This window comes from Canis lupus, chromosome 6 (genome assembly GCF_048164855.1).
Source record: "Canis lupus baileyi chromosome 6, mCanLup2.hap1, whole genome shotgun sequence".
In the NCBI taxonomy this organism is placed as follows: domain Eukaryota; kingdom Metazoa; phylum Chordata; class Mammalia; order Carnivora; family Canidae; genus Canis; species Canis lupus.
In genome coordinates, this window is record NC_132843.1 from 55,782,542 (window position 1) to 55,802,381 (window position 19,840).

General features: G+C 43.1%; 2 protein-coding genes across 13 annotated transcripts in view; one reads left to right on the forward strand and one right to left on the reverse strand.

Moving 5' to 3' along the window:
* The first annotated feature begins 807 nt into the window (after nt 1–807).
* Nucleotides 808–14,120, forward strand: PRDX6 (peroxiredoxin 6). Its single transcript, XM_072830665.1, has 5 exons — nt 808–1,029; nt 4,957–5,113; nt 9,909–10,055; nt 11,736–11,882; nt 13,139–14,120. The coding sequence occupies exons 1-5, from the start codon at nt 935–937 to the stop codon at nt 13,265–13,267; spliced, it is 675 nt and encodes a 224-aa protein (XP_072686766.1). The 5' UTR covers nt 808–934; the 3' UTR covers nt 13,268–14,120.
* The window catches only part of SLC9C2 (solute carrier family 9 member C2 (putative)), a 101,221-nt gene continuing 95,156 nt past the window's right edge, over nt 13,776–19,840 (reverse strand). For all 12 annotated transcript variants that reach the window (XM_072830646.1, XM_072830656.1, XM_072830655.1 and 9 more), the window contains one exon: nt 13,776–18,777. In XM_072830646.1, the coding sequence (XP_072686747.1) occupies nt 18,718–18,777 (60 nt within the window). In that variant the 3' untranslated portion in view covers nt 13,776–18,717. The remainder of the gene's footprint in view (nt 18,778–19,840) is intronic.

Genomic DNA, 19,840 nt, shown 5'->3' on the forward strand with positions numbered 1-19,840 from the left:
TGTATATGCAGATTTCAGGGGCAGCTGGGTGGCTCAGTCCCCTGAGCAACCAACACCTGGTTTCCCCTTAGGTCAGGATCTCATGGGTTGTGGCATAGAGCCCCTCCTGGGGCTCATGCTCAGTGAGGAGTCCGTTTCACATTCTCTCTCCTTTTCCCTCTGCCCCTCCCCCCTCTAACAAATAAATAAATCTTTTTAAAAACGTATGTGTAGATTTCAGGATAATTGTGTTGAATAGTTTGTGCTCATAATGCTGGGAAAGGGGAGCAAAATATAAGTTTAGTTCACATTCCCCCAAGCATGGACTGACATAGGTGCTGGAATTTTTGCTGCAATATGAAAGCCACTTCCTCTGACATAAGGTCCCCACCACGTCAGGGTCTTGCCACATCCTCCGATACAGAGTTCATGACGGCTAGGGTGGCTAGGGCGGTCAGGATTCCAGAAGCTCACACTTCAAAAGAGGTGAGTGGAGGGTCAGGCGACCAAGCGTGAGTGTACAGGATTTCCGCGGATTCGTCATCCCCCCACCCGGATTCTCCACCTCGGGGCTCCCCTTCTGCTGTTCCACTCCGGGGCCCGAGGTCACTGAGCCCCACGTCACGTGAGTGCAGACGCGCGCCGGCGCCCACAGGGTCTGGCAGGTTCGAGGCAGCAAACGAGTGCCCAGAGCTCACCCAGCCGTGCCCCGCGGGCCGGTCGCCACCGTCCCTCCCACCCGCTCCGACCGCAGCTCGGTGCCCCGCCCCCGCCAGGCCCCGCCCCCGCCAGGCCCCGCCCCCCGCCAGGCCCCGCCCCCGCCAGGCCCCGCCCCTGCCAGGCCCCGCCCCCTCCGTGCGCGGCCTCACTCGGCGGCGGGCAGCTGCGCCGCCAGAGCCGGGAAGGTGGTTGCTGCTGCTGCGCCTCCTCGTCTTCCCGCGTCACCGCTGCCGCCATGCCCGGAGGTCTCCTTCTCGGGGACGAGGCTCCCAACTTCGAGGCCAATACTACCATCGGCCGCATCCGTTTCCACGACTACCTGGGAGACTCGTAAGTGGCCACCTCGCAGCCCTGCGCTGCCCTCGGGTGACGCCGGGCCTCGGAGGTGCCTTCCCTGTTCCTCCTCCCTTCCGTCCTCCTTCCCGCTCGCCGCCCGCCTCCTCCCCGCACCGGTTCCTGCACGTGCCTCCGGCCGAGTGGCCCCCGCCCCGCGGCGGCCGAGCGCTGCACCCTCCCCCCCCCCCCCCCCCCGCCGGCGGCCCCCGCGTGGCTGAGCTGGCTCCTCGGCGGGAAAGGGGGAGGGGAACGAATTGGGCTCCCGCGGGTCCCGGCCCCCGAGGCGGTGCGGGGGGCTGCCTGCCGCCCTCTCTCGGCCTGGCCCGCAGAGGCCCAGCGGGGCCAGGGCCGGGCGGCATCAGCGGTCACTTCCCGGGATTCGTGCCCAGCGCGGCACCTCCCTCCCTCCTCCCTCCGTTCTGGAATTTGCTCCCTGGGGAAGGTGGGGGTCTGAGGCCAGAGTCTGAGGTCACTGCTGCTGGCTGGAGGTGTCCGATGGCCCAGCGGGTTATCGGAAGGTCCTGCTCGCTGCAGTGGCATTTGCAGGCTTCTGCTCCCTGCAGTGGCATTTGCAGGCTTCTCGGCACAAAACGGACAGTTTAAAGCCACCAGCAGCCAAATAATAACCGGCTGAGAGACTTCTTGTCCAGAGCCTCCTCCAGTGGCTGGCATAGGATTTGATAACAGCTCCGGGAGGAACCAAGAACACTGTGTATGTAGGTGTGTCCTTCATTCCAGAACTTGCAACATTTTGAGGGAAGGGCTTTCTGAGGTTGCTCAGTTGCCGTGGCGGTGGCGGGTCCTCGCCGCGGCGGGCGGGCCTGCAGGCTATCCCGTGCACTGGGACGCTCCTACCTCCCGGCTTTTGAGACCCTTTTGTTCCTCTGTGGTGTGCCCCTCTCCTCTCCCTCCCCCTTCTGCCTTGCTTCCAGCACGTGGCCTTGCTGGTAATAGCCAAATCTGGCCTGGGAGTCACACCATTATGACTAGGAGTGAATTGATGTTGCCCTGGGTTTTATATTTTACAGCTCCTGAATCAGGCTTTTTAAGTTGCTTAGTTTTAATCTGAAACATCCCAGATATGTCTCATTATATTATGGTTCTGGAGTTGCAGCAGCCCCACCACACTGGTTTCTCTCTTTTTTTTTTTTTTTTTTTTTTTTTTGATTATTGAGGTACAGTTGACTTACAGTGTATATTAGTTTCAGGTGTACAATAGATTAATTAGACGATTCTATACATTATTCAGTGTTCATCGCAGTAAGTGTAGTCACTATCTGTCACCATACATTACAGTTTTATTGGCTGTGTTCTCCATGCTTTACTTTTCATCTCCATGATTTATATATTTTATAACTGCAAGTTTGTGCCTCTTAGTCCCCTTCTCCCCCCACTTGCTCTGGCACCCGTGGTTTTCTGTATTTATGAGTCTGTTCCTGGCTTTTCGTGTGTTCAATTTGCACCGTGATGTAGTAACACTTAACAATTCTTCCATGATTTGTTACCCTTTTTATTTAGTGTCCAGGTGTATGTGTATATAGACAGAGAAAGAGAAGTTTATGAGATTAATCAATGACTGGACAGGGCTATGCAGAGAACCTGGGAGAGATTCTTACATTTTAGGCCTGCATATCCCCTTACAATCCTTTAATTCCATTGTCCAGCCACTGATTAAGGGAAAAGCCAAGCTTTGTGAAAGAGAAGATTAGGCTACAAAAAAAAAAAAAAAAAGATGAGAAATGGAACATTCAGACTGTAAAGGCAGGAAATAACCTCAGAAGTACAGATTGTGTCCAATATCATAATCTAGGTATTAGTATTTTTCCAAAAGTCCATGGGATTTTCAGAGTATGTTCCTTCCCATTCCCATCGATAGCCCTCACCCGGAAATAACAAAATCTTACCAGAACTCTTAGATTGTATAAAGTATTAACATAAGTATATTTACTATAGCAATAATTATAAATGCTGTCACTATTTAAGCTAACCCTAATTTGGGGGGTTTCTGTTGTTGTTTATTGGCCCCTAGATCTATCTCAATTTCATGAAAAGTGGTACCTTCTCAGGGAACCACCAGTAGGAAGATGAGAAAAATACCTGCATCTGTAACAAGTAGTATAACAAGTCAGCCTCAGATCAGGCATGGGGTAGTATTCCCTACCCTACCCCAAAAAGAAGTTGGAGCTCTTTATATAATAATAGATGGATTTTGCCTAATATAATTTTTTCCAACTCTGTTCTGTGGGTTATCTCAATTCGGATGCCAGTTTTTGATCCAGGTGTTTTTTTGGAGGAAAAAAATAAAATAATTTCAGACATTACAGGTATCTACTACCTCTGACAATTGGAAACAACTAAGGGGTTGGGTGCTGGATTTGATGACTTTAATCAGCTTTATCACTGTTTTTGTATGATTGTGGTAGAAGCAGCTTCTTTACCCTACGTTTTCACCCCAAAAAAGGTGTTTTCTTGGGATTTTCTGGGGGTTAGTGAGTGAGGACCCTTCCCTTAAAGGAGGAAACTTTTTGTCTTTTGGAAATAAGGAAGGAAATGGGATAATGTAATTAAACTACTCTTTAGGAGCACAATAGGGAGACTTAGAGGGGAATAGTAAGACATTCTCAGAGTTACCCTATTCCTAGCCACATGGCAAACTGGAGTTTGGCTTCTGAGGGAGGCAGGATGTGAAGTGGCTTAAACTTAGTTCCTTAGCATGATTCAGCAAAACATTCTTGACACACAATGGAAAGAGTATGTCTAATGCTGATAATTCATCAATCCTGTAACGACACAGGAAGAAATGTCCTATTTATTTTTTTCTCATCTTCTGCAGACTTTCTCTTAAGTCTCATCTGACCCTTAAGCAGATCGTTTGCCATAGAACCTAAGGCCTAGATTTTACGTAAACCTAGGTTACTTCTTTCAAAAGATGTATGTCCCTCTTATTGCATAAAAAAGTAAGCATACTACAATCCTCCAGAATCTTAAAAATATTACCTCTCTCTTCACAGGCTTGCCCAGGTCCCTCTATCATTCTTGTGGGAAGGCTTTTCCTTTCCTGAAGCCTGGGAGTCCAAGTTGATGTCCCAGTATGCCCGACTCCAAACAAATGCCTGACTGGGAAGGAGGAACCCTTGTTTCTGCTTTTGTAACTTGGCAAACTTTGAGAGATCAGCTTGGCATCTAGGCTAGGTTTAGTAATCTACTAGTTTAGGATCCTGGTTTAATGTAAGTCAACAGGGGTTATGGCAAACCGAGTGTTAAGTTTTCCTTTTCAGTCAGAAGAGTAGTTTCTATTGCAGAGGAGAAGAAAATAGTAGTCCAGAAGTTCTGGTGACTTCCATTGAAATGTGCTTAAAATCTATGCACAGTGTTGCCTTAGGCAATGATGATTTAGATACTAGAATTTATGTAAGAGTCTGTAGTTGTAACAATCTATTGTAGGCTGTCAGTTTTCCCCCCACTTGATCTTAAAGCAAGAAGCAAGACTGCAAATGAAGAGACAGGTAAAACTGTTTAAGTGCAGTTGTTTTGTCAGGTTATAAGGATTGTGTGTCCTGTTTGGCAAGCTAGGTCAGTAAAGTCCATTTACAAAAGTTTTTATATCCATTCACTACAAAGAAGCCAAGTGTCAACTTTAATTTTACATATAAATAGGGGATAGAAGCCTATTTATTTCAGATTACATAACCTGCTTATTTTCGCAGTCAGGCATTTGTTTGGAGTGGGGCATATTGGGACATTCATTGTTGAAGCTGAATATCAGGGTCTCTATGCCTAGAAAGAAAATAGAAGTGAGTAAGAAAGAAAAGTAATTGTCCTCATAAGCATTCATTTTTGACCTAGGATTTGTGATTTCTTGTTCTGCATGATGGTAATAACCTCTCCAATCATTTGTGACTTCCTTTTCCTTTGTTTCAGATGGGGCATTCTCTTCTCTCACCCTCGAGATTTTACCCCTGTGTGTACCACAGAGCTTGGCAGAGCTGCAAAGCTGGCACCAGAATTTGCCAAGAAGAATGTTAAGATGATTGCCCTTTCAGTGGACAGTGTTGAAGACCATCTTGCCTGGAGCAAGGTATAGTACCAATTGGCATGTGCTTTGAGGTTATAGATCAAGTTATAAATTACATAGAGTAGCTTGGTTTGGGTTTTGTTTTTTTTTTATTTTTTTATTTAAATTCAATTTAGTTGTATTATTAGTTTCAGGGATAGAATTTAGTGATTTATCAGTTGCATGTAACACCCAGTGCTCATCACATCAAGTGCCCTCCTTAATGCCCTTCATCCAGTTAAGTGCATGCCTGATCCACCTCCCACTAGCAACCCTCAGTTTGTTCCCTAGAGTTAAGAGTCTCTTATGCTTTGTCTCCCTTTCTGTTTTCATCTTATTTTTACTTACTTTCCCCTATGTTCATCTGTTTTGTTCCTTAAATTCCACATGAGTGAAATCATATGGTATTTTTTTTCTGACTGGCCTATTTCACTCAGCATAATACCTTCTAGTTCCATCCACTTCTAGTTGCCAATCTTACAAATGGCAAGATTTCATTCTTTTTGATGGCTGAGTGATATACTCCATTGTATATATTACACCACATCTTCTTTATCCATTTATGGACATGTTGATGGACATCTGGGCTCTTTCATAGTTTGGGTATTGTGGACATTGCTGCTATGAACATTAGGGTGCAGGCACCCCTTCAAATCACTGTTTGTATCCTTTGGATAAATACCCAGTAGTGCAATTGCTGGGTCATAGGGTAGTTCTAGTTTTAACTTTTTGAGGAACCTCCATACTGTTTTCCAGAGTGGCTACACCAGTTTGCATTCCCACCAACAGTGTAAGATTGGTTCCGCTTTCTCTGCATCCTTGCCAACATCTGTTTCCTGAGTTGTTAACTTTTATAGAGTAGCTTGTTTTTTGAGGTAAAGGTACAAGTAACCTCAGTTTCAAACTTCACCAATTATCTGAAAATCTGACTTGGACTGTATTGTGAACTCCTCCTTGCTAAACGCAGTGTTCAGTTCTCAGCCCTAATCTTTCTTGGCCTACTAGCAGCCTTCAACCCACTGATCACTGTATATTCTGAAACATTTTACCCTCTTGGCTTCCAGACACCACATCTCTAACTATTCCTGCTTATCCTTAGACTGAGCCCCATCATTTTCCAACTCCTGATTTATGCTGACGTTGCCCTGGATGCATTTCATAGATGCCTTCTCTTTTTATCTACACCCTCCCCCTTGTTGAGCTCATCCACTCACTTCTAAATGCTGTGATGCCCAAATTTCATCTGCAGGCCAGACTCCGCTAGCTTCCAGACTGATAGAACCAGTCCCAGCTCAGCCTCTCCCTGGGATGTCCTGTCATCTCACACTTGATATATCTAACACTGGGTTCCTTTTCATAACCTTTTTCATCTTAGCTAATGGACACTGCGTTTTCATAGTTGCTCAGGCAAAAAGCCAGACGTCTTCCTTAATTCCTCTGGTTTTTCCATGTCCATGTCTGATTCATCAGGAAACTTGGTCTACCCTACCTTTAAAATTATCCAGAATCCCTTTCCCCAGATATCTTTGTGGCTTGCCCTCACCTCTTTCTGGTCTTGACTCAAATGACTCCTCCTGAAAGCCTTCCATGGCCTCCTTATCTAAGATTATAACTCCCCTCCATACTGCCTAGCCCCCTTTGATTGTCTCCTTAGCACTTGTCACCATCTAAAAGAAAATGCTCTGCACATTGCCAGTTTCTTTTGTTCATTTATCCACACCCACCAGAGTGGACGCTCAGTAGGGCAGATTACCTTTCTGTGCACTGCTACACAATATTTGGCACCCAGTACATTCTAGGCAGTCGGTCTATACATGTTGAATGCATGGCCTAAAGGAATTGCCTGCTTTCAACAAAAGGATTGACTTGGACAATAAATGTGGTGGTTGAGGCTTAACTCCGGAACATTCTGATGACTTTGCTACAACATGCCACTAAATAATGCTGATAGGTAAGTTTCGAGGGACACTTAGGCATTATAGCAAGCACTCCGCATACAACTGGATAAAAGACGTGGTCCTGACTTGTGAGTTGGCACCTGGAGCTGTATCCCTTGGCCATCTCATGCTAATTAATTCTGTGTCTGAGATTAGAAGAATGATATATAGGAGAAAAGAGAAGGGCATTGCTCTTTCTTGGGGTGGGGTTTTTTTTTCATTCCTTACTTCTGGCTATGACTAATGGCTACATTTCTACAGCGTTCTCTCAGACCATTTCTCATTCATTCCTGGGAGCAGCCCTTTACAGGAGGCGTAGTTCTTGTTCTCATGTACATAGATGAGAATACCTTCTCCTCCCACCGAGTCAGAGGGACTTGCTCAGGATTGTCCTGCTGGAAAATGATCGCAGTCAGAACTTTATACCAATGCTATTTGTGATACTAAATGCTTTAGGGTAGGCATTAGCCAGATTTAGGACAGAATAAAGCCAAAGTATGTGGTTCTTTGGCATTCTTGGATGTAACATAATGCCCATCAGGAAGTGGCAGTGTTGACCATCATTATGGTATAGCAGTCATTAAAACTAGAAATCACCAAAGGAAGAGCATATCACCTATCATGTGACACCCCTTAAAGTACAGCAGTGTGCCCAGCTTCATTTTTAGCTGGTGAACTTCTGCCTTAGAATTTTCACAACTGCAATTGCATTCAATAGGAAACAGGTCCCAACTATCAGAAGCAGTGGCCAAACTTTGACATTCAGCTGGTTAAATAGGAAACTTTAGGGTGCCTCTAGCATGAAGCCATTGTGATTACTTTTCAGTTGTGATGACTTGACAGGGAGCCAGTGATAAGAGAAGGGAAATTGAGATAATAAAATTAAGGAACAGGTTAAAATGCCTTCTTATCCATTTCAAAGTTCATCGATACCTGTCATGTCTGTTGAGAAATTAGATTCTATAACTACCATGACATCAGCCTGTTTTACTTTTAAGACTCCACATAATACATAGACCTTATTCCAACTTTTTTTAAAGATTTATTTATTTATTCATTCATTCATTCATTCATTCATTCATAAGAGACAGAGAGAGGCAGAGACACAGACACAGGCAAAGGGAGAAGCAGGCCTCCTTCAATTACAAAACAACTTAGGGTGTTCATTTATTCATTTATTCAAATGTATTCAAAATACCTTCAATTACAAAACAACTTAGGGTGTTCATTTATTCATTTATTCATAGGAGCCCTATGCGGCACTCTATTCTGGGACTCCAGGATCACACTCTGGGCCGAAGGCAGGTGCTAAATTGCTGAGCCACCCAGGAATCCCCCCTTATTCCAACTTTAAATCCTCTTTTCTGCTACTTCTTAAAATTCCACCAAGCTAAGTTACTCACTCTCTTCCCAATTACTTACATGCAGACTTGTCTACATGTTTCATTAATACTGCTCCCCTTACCTGTAAAAATCTGATCCATTCTTCAAGTCCCCAGGTAGATATCTTCCCTGAAGTCATAACAAACTGGGCAGACCTACAAATTGGGGACATTAGTATTCTTTAGCATTGACAGTCTACCATTTAAATATTAGAGTCTTGCATTTGCTGCTATTTCATAGGGGAATCATCTTAACCAAAGTAGAAGTTTCTTTGAAGGCAAGAAGTGGGGATCCCTGGGTGGCGCAGCGGTTTGGCGCCTGCCTTTGGCCCAGGGCAGGATCCTGGAGACCCGGGATCGAGTCCCACGTCGGGCTCCTGGTGCATGGAGCCTGCTTCTCCCTCTGCCTGTGTCTCTGCCTCTCTCTCTCTGTGTGACTATCATAAATAAATAAATAAATAAATAAATAAATAAATAAATAAATAAATAAATAAAACCACTGCATGAACTAGGACTCTTGAAAAGCTGTGTTATCTGTGAAAAGGTGTAGTGGCAAAAAATTTCAAAAAAAAAAAAAAAAAAATGAAGGCAAGAAGTGTGCCTGACTCATCCACATGTACTTGCTCTAGTGTTTACCCCACTTTAAGTGCTAGATCAATGCTTGATCGAATAATTAAGCTAGATCCCCCGCTGCCGCCCCCCCCACTCCCCGCAAAGGCTTCGAGGGATAGGAAAAGAAGTGAATGAGTGAAGTTTACTAGGAATAAGGAAGAAAATACATTACTGTCTTTCAGTTGAGACCTGAAATGCTTTATGTTCTGTGTGGATTTCACCCTCGTGTACATTTACCTCTGCCTTTCACCCATAAAAAATTTACATTTTACTGTCCTTAAAGTATATATTCAGCTCTCCATTCTTGGGTTTGTTTTAAGCGTTGTGATTTTTTTTTTCATTTCTTAATAATCTTCCTTAATTTTATTATCTTAACTTCCCTTCTCTTGTCACTGGCTCCCTATCAAGTCATTGCCTTACAGTAGCATAATGTTTGGGTCAGGGTACTTAGAGTGTAGGCACTAGATCTATAGAATTATCTTTGCATGTGGCATTATTTCTAGATGTGATGGACTTAATGAACCCATTATTTCTGATGGTATTTACTTGTTGTGTACCAGAGGTACCTTGTATTAGGATCTAACTACAGTATTTGACTTTTAAAGCTGCTTTCTTTCTTGCTACTTAAAGTAGTAAAAGCGTGCCAAATTTTAAGAGAACTGGACATGAAAAGGGTCTATGGTTATAACCTAAGGACTCTACCATACTGTTCTGTCAAGACTGATTGGAATGAGGGGTGTTCATTTATTCATTTCCTTACTCAGATTGCTTAGAGAAAATTATGATTGTGGTCCTCTTTCCTGTCTTACAAGACAATAGCTGTTAACTGATTGAATTTAGAAGATGTGTTTGGTTTAGAATTATTTTTTCTCTTTCACCTGCATTCAGGATATCAATGCCTACAATGGGCAGGAGCCCACAGAAACATTACCTTTCCCCATCATTGATGATAAGAATCGGGACCTTGCCATCCTGTTAGGCATGCTGGACCCGGCAGAGAAGGACGAAAAGGGCATGCCTGTGACAGCTCGTGTGGTGAGTCATAGAAATCCGTTATGTAGTCCTCAGGACCGGCCAGGTGCTATGTCTAACTGAGTGCTTGCACCAACTCCAGGAAATAAGGAAATACGTTCAATTACAAAACAACTATATTAATGGCAATATCACTGATCATCTGTACTGCTAATGAAAGTAAAATCTTCAGCTAAATTTTTTAATTGCTGAATTTGACACCTTGGAAATCTACATAAAATAAATAAGTAGTTATTGTAAGATGTCATCTGAAAGTGAAGAATCTTTTCTCCAGCTCTCCTGACAGCCCTCTCTTTAAAGGGGTGGGCCATACCGTTCTCCATAAGGCAGCTCTGGTTTGGAATTCCTGTTTGTTCTGTCCGTATCACTAGAGAAGAAACAAGGCCTCATCTGCAAAAATGTATAACTATTTGAGGGACCGGTATCAACTCCCATTAGTATATTTTTTAAGATAATCATCCCTAGTTAACCTTGTACCTTCCTGAAGACTTTCCTGGATTTCATTTTCATAACAGTTTTTCTTACTGAAACAGCCAGAACCAATAGAATTCCCTTCTAAGTTTAGAAAAATAACAGGGAACATGCCTGGCTGGCTCAGTCAGTAGAGCATGTATGTGACTCTTGATCCCAGGGTTGTAAGTTCTAGCCCCACGTTGGGTGTAGAGATATTTAAAAATAAAAAATATATCTTAAAAAAAGAACAATAACAGTATAGATTCTATTTACCTTTTACTTGTCCTTAAAGTATATATTCAACTCTCCATTCTTGGGTTTAAGTTTTGTGGGGTTTTTTTTTCATTTCTTAATAATGTTCCTTAATTTTATTATCTTAACTTCCTTTTTCTTGTCACTGGTTACCTATCCAGTCACTGCCTTACAGTAGCATAATGTCTGGGTCAGCCACCCAGATTAATAGTTTGATGTATTCTAGATGTTGAGGGAGGCCGGGAGGGGTGTTTTGGTAGTTTTTGTTTTTAACACCCTTGAACATTTCTAATGACTGAAGAGCTTTCAAAGAGGATTTAATGGGATCCCTGGGTGGCGCAGCGGTTTGGCGCCTGCCTTTGGCCCAGGGTGCGATCCTGGAGACCCGGGATCGAGTCCCACGTCGGGCTCCCGGTGCATGGAGCCTGCTTCTCCCTCTGCCTATGTCTCTGCCTCTCTCTCTCTCTCTCTCTCTGTGACTATCATAAATAAATAAAAAAATAAAATAAAATAAAAATTTTTTTAAAAAGAGGATTTATTTATTTTTTTTAATTTTTTATTTATTTATGATAGTCACACAGAGAGAGAGAGAGAGGCAGAGACACAGGCAGAGGGAGAAGCAGGCTCCATGCACCGGGAGCCCGACGTGGGACTCGATCCCGGGTCTCCAGGATCACGCCCTAGGCCAAAGGCAGGCGCCAAACCGCTGCGCCACCCAGGGATCCCAAAAAAGAGGATTTAATATCAAAAACACTTAAAGAGGGGCCCCTGGGTGCTCAGTGGTTGGGCGTCTGCCTTTGGCTCGTGAACCCGGGGTCCTAGGATTGAGTCCCATATCGGGGTGCTTGAAGAGACCCTGCTTCTCTTTCTGTCTGTGTCTCTGCCTCTCTGTGTCGCTCATGAATAAAAAAAATCTTAAAAAAAAAAAAAAAAGGCACTTAAAGAATTCCTCTATTTATACATCTGTGTGCTTTGCAGGTGTTTATTTTTGGTCCTGATAAGAAACTGAAGCTGTCTATCCTCTACCCAGCGACCACTGGCCGGAACTTTGATGAGATTCTCCGAGTAATTACCTCCCTCCAGCTGACGGCAGAGAAGAGGGTTGCCACCCCGGTTGATTGGAAGGTAAAGTTGTTAAAAGGGCAGATACCCAACTTGCCTTGCAAGGCCTAAGGGCCCGGTCTCTAAATGGCTGTCCTCGGAGTCTTTGTTACATGGGGCTTTATGTCTGGCATGCACACACAGGCAGGCTTTTCCTGCCTGGCTAAGTTTCAGATTGGCTGTGAGGCCACTGTCAAGATCTTCAACACCTTTTATATATAATACAAGTCCCTATATTGCTTTCTAACTTGTAGGTCATTTGATCAAATTAATTGGTGAGAACGATTCCGTTTCCTAATAAAAGATTTTTTTTTTTAAACCTTCAACCCTTTTAAAAACTAGGAAAATAATGGCAAAATATTTACGGCTAAACTTAGATTGGCCGCTTAAGTCATGGCTAGAAAACCACATGGTGTATTAATGTCATGGAACATTTCATTTCTGGTAAGCTTCATTCAGTCCTTTAAACTCAAGTCAGATTCTTAGAATCATGTTCATAAACATTTAATCTCTAGGATTTCTGCAAAAGGAAAGACAGGACATCACAAAAAATGTCGCTACATTTTTAAACACATGCTAATCTGAATGCCAGGTTGTGTTGGTTTTGTTTTTCCTGACCAGCAAATCATTTAAATTCTGTGTCCATCCACTGAATATGTATTTATTGAGCCCAGGCAGTGGGCACTGGGATAGAGCAGTGAAAAATATCCATATAAATGTAAATAGAAATCCCTGCCCTCATAGAGCTTACAGTCCACTGGGTGGAGACACACAGCAAGTTTCCAGTGCATTAGGTGACATTGAACATGACAGAATAATCAAGCAGAGGTGGAAAGAACCAGAACACGGGTGGGAGGGTTGGTTTTATAATTGGCTGTCAAGGAAGGCCTTTTCTGAAGGGACTTTTGGGAAGGACACGAAGAAAGCAAGGGACCAAGTCATGCATATTTGTGAGAGAGGTGCACTGCAGGCAAAAGGAACAGCTAAAGAAAGTGAGCTTGGTGGGTTTGAGAAACAGAAGAAAAGCCAGTGTGCCTGCAAGAGAAGGAGCAGGAAGTGGGGCAGCCGGAAGGACTTAGAATTAAACCTTTGCAGGTGTTTAATGCCAAGCCATCACTGGGTTTAAAATCAGATGATTTCTTGTTAAGATAGGAAAGTAGTTCCCTCAGGAAAGTGTCAGAGATCAAAACAAAGTTCCTCAGAGGGGGAGAGTAAACCAATCCAGAGTTGTTCTCATTTCACTTTACTTGAATTTCAGTATTCTCCATGTCTTTCAATAGGATGGAGACAGCGTGATGGTTCTTCCCACCATCCCTGAAGATGAAGCCAAAAAACTCTTCCCTAAAGGAGTCTTCACCAAAGAGCTCCCATCTGGCAAGAAGTACCTCCGCTACACACCCCAGCCTTAGTCTCTCCGAGGAGTCGGTGCTGGAGCTGTTGGCGTAGCTCAGTGAGCCAGAGGATCCGGGCTGCCAGTCATGTTCTCCTACAACTGTTCCGTCAAAACATCCTGGGGTGATCACAGCTAAGGCCTTTAGGTTGCTCTACTACTGGCTTATTAAATGAAAATGGCACTAAAAATTTCTTGGGATCCTTTACTCTGTGCCTTCACCAGCATTCAACTCTGTTCATATACCTTAGCATTCTCCACTGACTCTCTTTGAAATATAGTCTGTATGAGAGGCTCTGATCTTGGATCTTTACAAGATTTGGGATCATTGAGGTAGTATGGTTGGAAAAGCCTGCTTTGTTCCATCGTAGAATGACTATCCATTTTTTTAGCTGTTCTAATCAAATCCAGAACTTGGGGTACAGATTCCTCTGTGATGAGTATTTAAGATGTTCTTCACTCTTCAGTGTTTGGATCACAGCAGGGGCAAAAAAAACCTTTCGGTTCTATACTTTTTCAATAGATAAGTGAGATGAACAGGGGGAAGGATCTTTAAATACTGTGCTATAAAGAAAAATCTTTCAGTAAATTTCTACCAAAAGAAGGAGGCTATAGGAAAGGCTCCACTTGCCTGCCAGGGAGGTGTACCAGAAGGTGTGAGCAATATGACAGTGCCATGTGCCTTTCATACAAAGTATTTCCATATGTTGGTCTGCTCTGCAATGATGGACACAAGCAAGGGCACACCTTCGAGAGAAAGGAGATGATGATGGAAACTTTTTTATAGAACTATTCTTGCAGTGAGGGGGTGAGTCCTTTTTCTGATTCTTGCTTTTGGGGGATCAGCAAATAAATTCTTTGTTAAAACTGGACCAGAGAATTCTGTTGTCACGTTTTGAAGTACTAGTTTAGACTCTCCTGCACGGCAGAGGTCTGCTGGAATTGGCATTGGTACTTACTTTTCTCCAAAGGCAGATACATAAAATTTCATATAATGAAAATGGAAGAGCAACTGATGAACAAGTGATTTCACCACATCTCTTGGCCCGCTTTGGTCCTTCCTATTATTTCCCTGGGTCCTTGTGTTTGTGACTCCTGTATAAAGAGCTCTCCTAACATATTACTTTAATTGCATTACTAGGCTTAAGAATATGAATCTTGAGGAAAATAGTACATCTGTGCTTTTCTGGAAAGATACTAAAGACTGAGAACTCATGGTCTCTCAGACTTTTATTAGACTGTGCTAATATATCCTGGGTTTAGAAAGAAGTATATACAATATATACTATACCTGGTATAGTCTCTTGTATGTAGCCCTTTATATTTGCATTGAATAATGTAAAACATGATGCCCAGTGCCAGGTGTTAGACAAGTCATTAAGTCTTCAGTTTCCTTGAATTCTCCACATGTAAAATTCAAGTGACACCAGGAAGGTTGAAAATGGAGTAAAAATCAAAGTTACCCAATATCCTGAAAAATGCTGGTGTGAAAGACAAGCGGACTGGTGCCCTGCTCTTGCCTCTTCAAGTCACAGTATATTTTGCCCTTAAAGAACTAATACCTGGTCCTCTAGAGTATATCTCCTAATATCCTAATCCTTGGATCCCTGGTCTCCTGTCCCCTCCCCAGCTATCAGATTCCTCTAATAGCTGTTCTCTTCTCTTCCCTTGGCTATTTGATTCTGCTAGTCCTTGTTTCTTGGAAAGGCTGGCTTCAACTTACTTTCATGGTGACACTTCAAAGTCTAAATCTCCAACATTAATTATCCAGACCTGAGTGTTGGTCTTTACTGACCGATGGAACATGTGCCATTGAATATCCAAATTCAAAATCAAGTTGGTCACCTTTCCACCTAGTAAATCTCCTGCCCCCCCCCCCGCCCCCATTGCTCCCTCAGGCACCCAAACCTTGGTGTTTTGTTTGGCCCTCTCTATCTGTATATATGATACAAAGACAATGAAAAAGCTCAAAGGAAAAAGGGGCCATGTACCCCCCAAGTGGAGTTCTGGCTGTCACCACACAGCCATGAGACTTTGTGAAAGTATTGTTTTCCAAATATAAAGTAGTAGTAGTAGTATACTTAGGATCACAAGTATATCTTTAATACACTCGTGGGCATGGAAAGTAGAGCCTCCCTATCAAGAGCTGCTGCTGTCAATTTTCATGGGAGAACAGAATAAATTGCATCCTGCATTCAAAGATTTATCAATTGGAAGTGAATATATGACCATCGTGACTATGGGAGAAGCATAAGGAATCTGAGAGGTAGTCTGTGGACTTCGGTGGAAATACACCACTTCTACGATTCTCCAAGTGGTGAACCTGTGGCTCCTGTGTGCTTTGGTCACAAGTCTGATCTCACTTCTAACCTGCACCCAAGTGTAGGAATCTTCATCATGATGCTCAGCAAAGGGGAAGGAGCCAGAATGGTGTGTCTAAATGGCCAAGTCAAAATGCCAATTGGGTGCAACAAAGTGGCTGGTATAGTTGTTTACTCCCTCTGACCCCACCTCTTTAGGGCAATGCAAATTGAAGAAATACAACTTTAATTTTAGCTTAAAGAGTGTGTTAAATAGATAAAAGGTTATTACCACTTTCTTGGCAGTACCTGGCTCAGAAATAGACAAGTGATTCAATTCTTGGGAATGAGGATCTTTAGAGTTTCTAGAAGAATTCTATCTCCTGACAGCAGTTGGAGGCCTTTTTTTGTTTTTTGTTTTGTTCACACAAAACATAAATCACGAATTGGTCCTGGCAGCATCTGATAACCTGGGAATGGGGAACCATAGAATGAGGCTGTAAAGGTCAACAGCTAAGTGGAGAGAAAAAGCTCTGAACCTTCATCATCCTAGTCCACCAATTGTGAGCCTGTGCTACCTCTTGACTTACGGAGTATATAAAATAATAAATTTCCTTAAGATTTAAGCCTTTTGAGTTGGGTTTAGGCCAAAAGCATCCTAACTGATATATATGGAATGAAGTAGTGTCCTCTAGTTCTTTCAGATACTTGGTGATGTGCCTCCTAAGCAAGACTAGTGCAGACTAGGGTATCTCAAGTTTCAATATTCAAATTCCACGAGGAGTGTTACCTACCCCCAGAGACTGACTCTGTAGTTGGCCAGATGTTCTTCATTTGTAATACCCAGGTGATTATGAGGCAGAGTCGAACAGATATTGCAGTTGTTACCCAATATTCATTTACCCCTTATTTTCGCTAAAAAACACCCAGATTGTATCCAGGTGGCAAAGTGAAGTGCCAGTTAAAATTCATCTTAAGGTGATAGGATTGGGCACTCATAGTGCTGGCCCTCTTGAGGTCCATTCCTAAATAAAAGGCAAAACCTCATGAAGAGGAAAACCCCTTGCCCTCCTAAAAAGCCAGTAGGTTTCCCAGAGGTACAGATGTCAGTTTGCCAGCCTGAGACTCAAAGTCATAGGCCAAGGGTCAGGGAAGAGGCTGCAGCCTCCCTCCACGATAACTTCCGCAAACAGCTGCACCTGCCCTCCTCTGCCTATTTCCAACATTTTGTTACCCTAAGAAAAATGAAGCCTCAGGCGCCTGGGTGGCTCAGTCTATTAAGGGTCTGCCCTCAGCTCAGGTCATGATCCCTGGGGTCAAGCCCCACATGGGGCTCCCTGCTGAGCTTCTCCCTCCCCCTCTGCCCACTGCTCCTACTCCCCCTGCTTGTGCTCTCTGTGTCAAGTACATAAATTAAATATTTTTTTTAAAAAGGCAGAAGAAAAATGAAGACCTTAATAGAATAAGCCAAGTGGATGAAAGGTACAGCATAGGGAATATGGTCACTGGTACTATAATAGCATCATGTGGTGACAGGTGGTAGCTACACTTGGGGTGAGCACAGCATAAGGTTTAGAGAAACTGAATCACTATGTTGTACACCTGAAACTAACAGCATTGTGTGTCAACTCACATAATTTTTTAAAAAGGAAAATGAAGCATATGTAATGGGGAACAGAAGGCTAGCTGAGGACAAAGCACAAGCTCACACCCCACAAACAACTTCCACCCCCCAACCCTCCCCTGCCAGGTGCGCTATGTGTGATATTTCTCCAGAAGTTCCAGTTGTCTTCCTGTTAATGTCTTGCTAGAGGGAAAAACAACCTTAACTTGACAATAGCAAGGCCTCCAGTATCCTGTGAGTCCTCTTTAACAGATGAAAATCCTTTTGAAGCCTCCCTTTTCCTTACGCCCTCCAACTACCAAGTATATAATCAGCCACCCCTCACAACCCTGGGGCAGCAGGTCTTTCTGCCCACAGGTCCTGTCCCCAGTCTTTAATAAAACCATCATTTTGTACCAAAGACGTCTTAACAATTCTTTCTTAGTCCTATTCTCAGGACCCAACCCCACCAAACCTCACCTATATTCCAAAACTACTTCATACGTGGTTCAGTCACAGTGGTCAGATTCCTGTATGTACAGCCACATCCAATATTTTTTGGCATGCTGGTGATCGCAGTCCAAACCGCCCTGTTATGCTAGGTGTCCAGAAGTTTCTCATAAATAGGTAGGCCTGACTTTTCCCCTTACCTTTTCTTCTATTCTTACCTCTATTATGGTTTTCCGTAGAGAACCAAATATCCTTTCAAAATCTTGTTGAAATGAAAAGGGATAATGGATTCCAAATAATAAACCATCAGACCATAAAACTAAATTTTATTTGACTTTTAAAAAGAAATTGAAAAGTGATACCAAAGAGTATTATGCACTGTAAGATTGTTAATTTCTCCTAAACTTTGTTTTCAGTAACTAAGATTGTGAAATACAGTTCCATTTTTCAACATTTACTAAACTGGGGAGGGAGGGAACAACGTTTCTCTGGAAAATGTTAGGCACTAAGAACAAATCAAATAAATTATAGGTCATGTGCTTTAGTCAGTAATATATCAATTATACAATGCTTTTGATAACTTTTACCCTCCTAAAAGAGTAGGCCATAAATTATATTATTATCCTGAAGAATTTATGAACATCTCAAGGATAATGCAACTGCTTAAAATTGGAGCTTTTCCATCAACTGTGAAATAAATACAGCAGTTAATTGTTCCAGCAACTTCTAAGTAACCTCCTCACCAGGTAATCCTTCAGCACTTAGGCCAGGTGCTCCCTCAAGGAGGCTCAGTCTTTAACCTGACTCCACATATCACATTAGCACCATTAATATTCTTTTCTAAAATGGGATGCACTTTCCAACTATAAAAGAAACTCAAAAGTAAAAATATTAGACGATAAGCATTTCAGGAAAAACAAACTACTAAATGCAATCAGAAAACTTACTGAGAATTTTCTATTTTATCATCTGAAACATTCCCTCCAAACGATTTTTGATATTAAGGGCTGTGAGACACATGTGTATCTCTACCGTCAGACATCATCTTGTAAAGAGATACTACATTAATTCAGTAAGAGCAGTCAGACAAAGGTGCACTTCAGGAAAAGAGAAACGTCAAGGGAGTTGAATTCTAGTTGTTTGTGACCGATTCCAAGATAACGGGAAATTTCTTTCCTAAAAAATGATAAAATTTTTTTAATAATGGGGCCTGGAAAAGATAGCAACAATGAGGAGTCAGTTGAGTCAACTACTTGACTCCCAACTAGGTTTCCCATTTGTGAAATAGGGTCCTTTTAAGAAGTCTCTGAGGAGAGGATGACCTTGGAAGGCTACCTAAAAGAACTAAGTTGTTCTCTATAAGGAACCATAAGTCATACATTTGGTCAATGCAAACTTCCTTCCCTCAGCAAACACACTGTACACCACCCTGACTGTCATAGATGACTGTGCAGACCCAGAATTTCTATTAAAAGGGTCTTAGGGTGACTCTGGTTGGGGATGTGGTGAACCAAGGAACTTCTCTTGAAGCTGTGTAAGTGCTCTCTTGGAGAGCATTTTTATTTGGGGTGACTTTGCAACTGGGAGAGAGAGGGTGCTGAAGGTCCTTGCAGCCCATCCCGGACACCATTGACTGCTCCCTGGTCTACCTGTGCATTTGTCTAGCTAGCAACCTAGTGCCTGTGAGAGCCGTCTTCTCCACTCAGCTGTGGGCTTGAGCCCAAATGAGCTCTTTGAGGGGCTCTGACAGAGACTCCTTGAGTAACTAGTCTCGTAGGTCCCCTACTGCCAAGAATTACCCCCACTCTGCCCTGCCCCGGTGTGACCAGCCCTCCCTTCTCCCACTCTACACATGATTTTCAGCACTTCTCAAGCTTTCCAGATTTGCCCTGATTGCTGAGGAAAACAAGCAAAGCTATCAGGGCAAAATTTAAGTGACTCTCCATAATAAATGGTTTGAAGTCTCCTGATTTATTGTAAAAATTCAGACAAGTTTGTCTCCCTACTCCATAACATGTTTGTTTTAATATAAAACATTTCAGATAACCTAATGGTTAAATGAGTTTCCTCCTTTTAAAAGAGCATCAAGTAAAAGAGATACTCTAGGAAGATGCTCTGGATCAGGCTGTGGCTCCATATACCCGGGGGCACCACAAATCCTCAGAGAAGGCACACTCTATAGGGAGGAGCACAGGCACATAGATGCTCATGCCTAATTGTGAATGTGGCCTGACCCTCC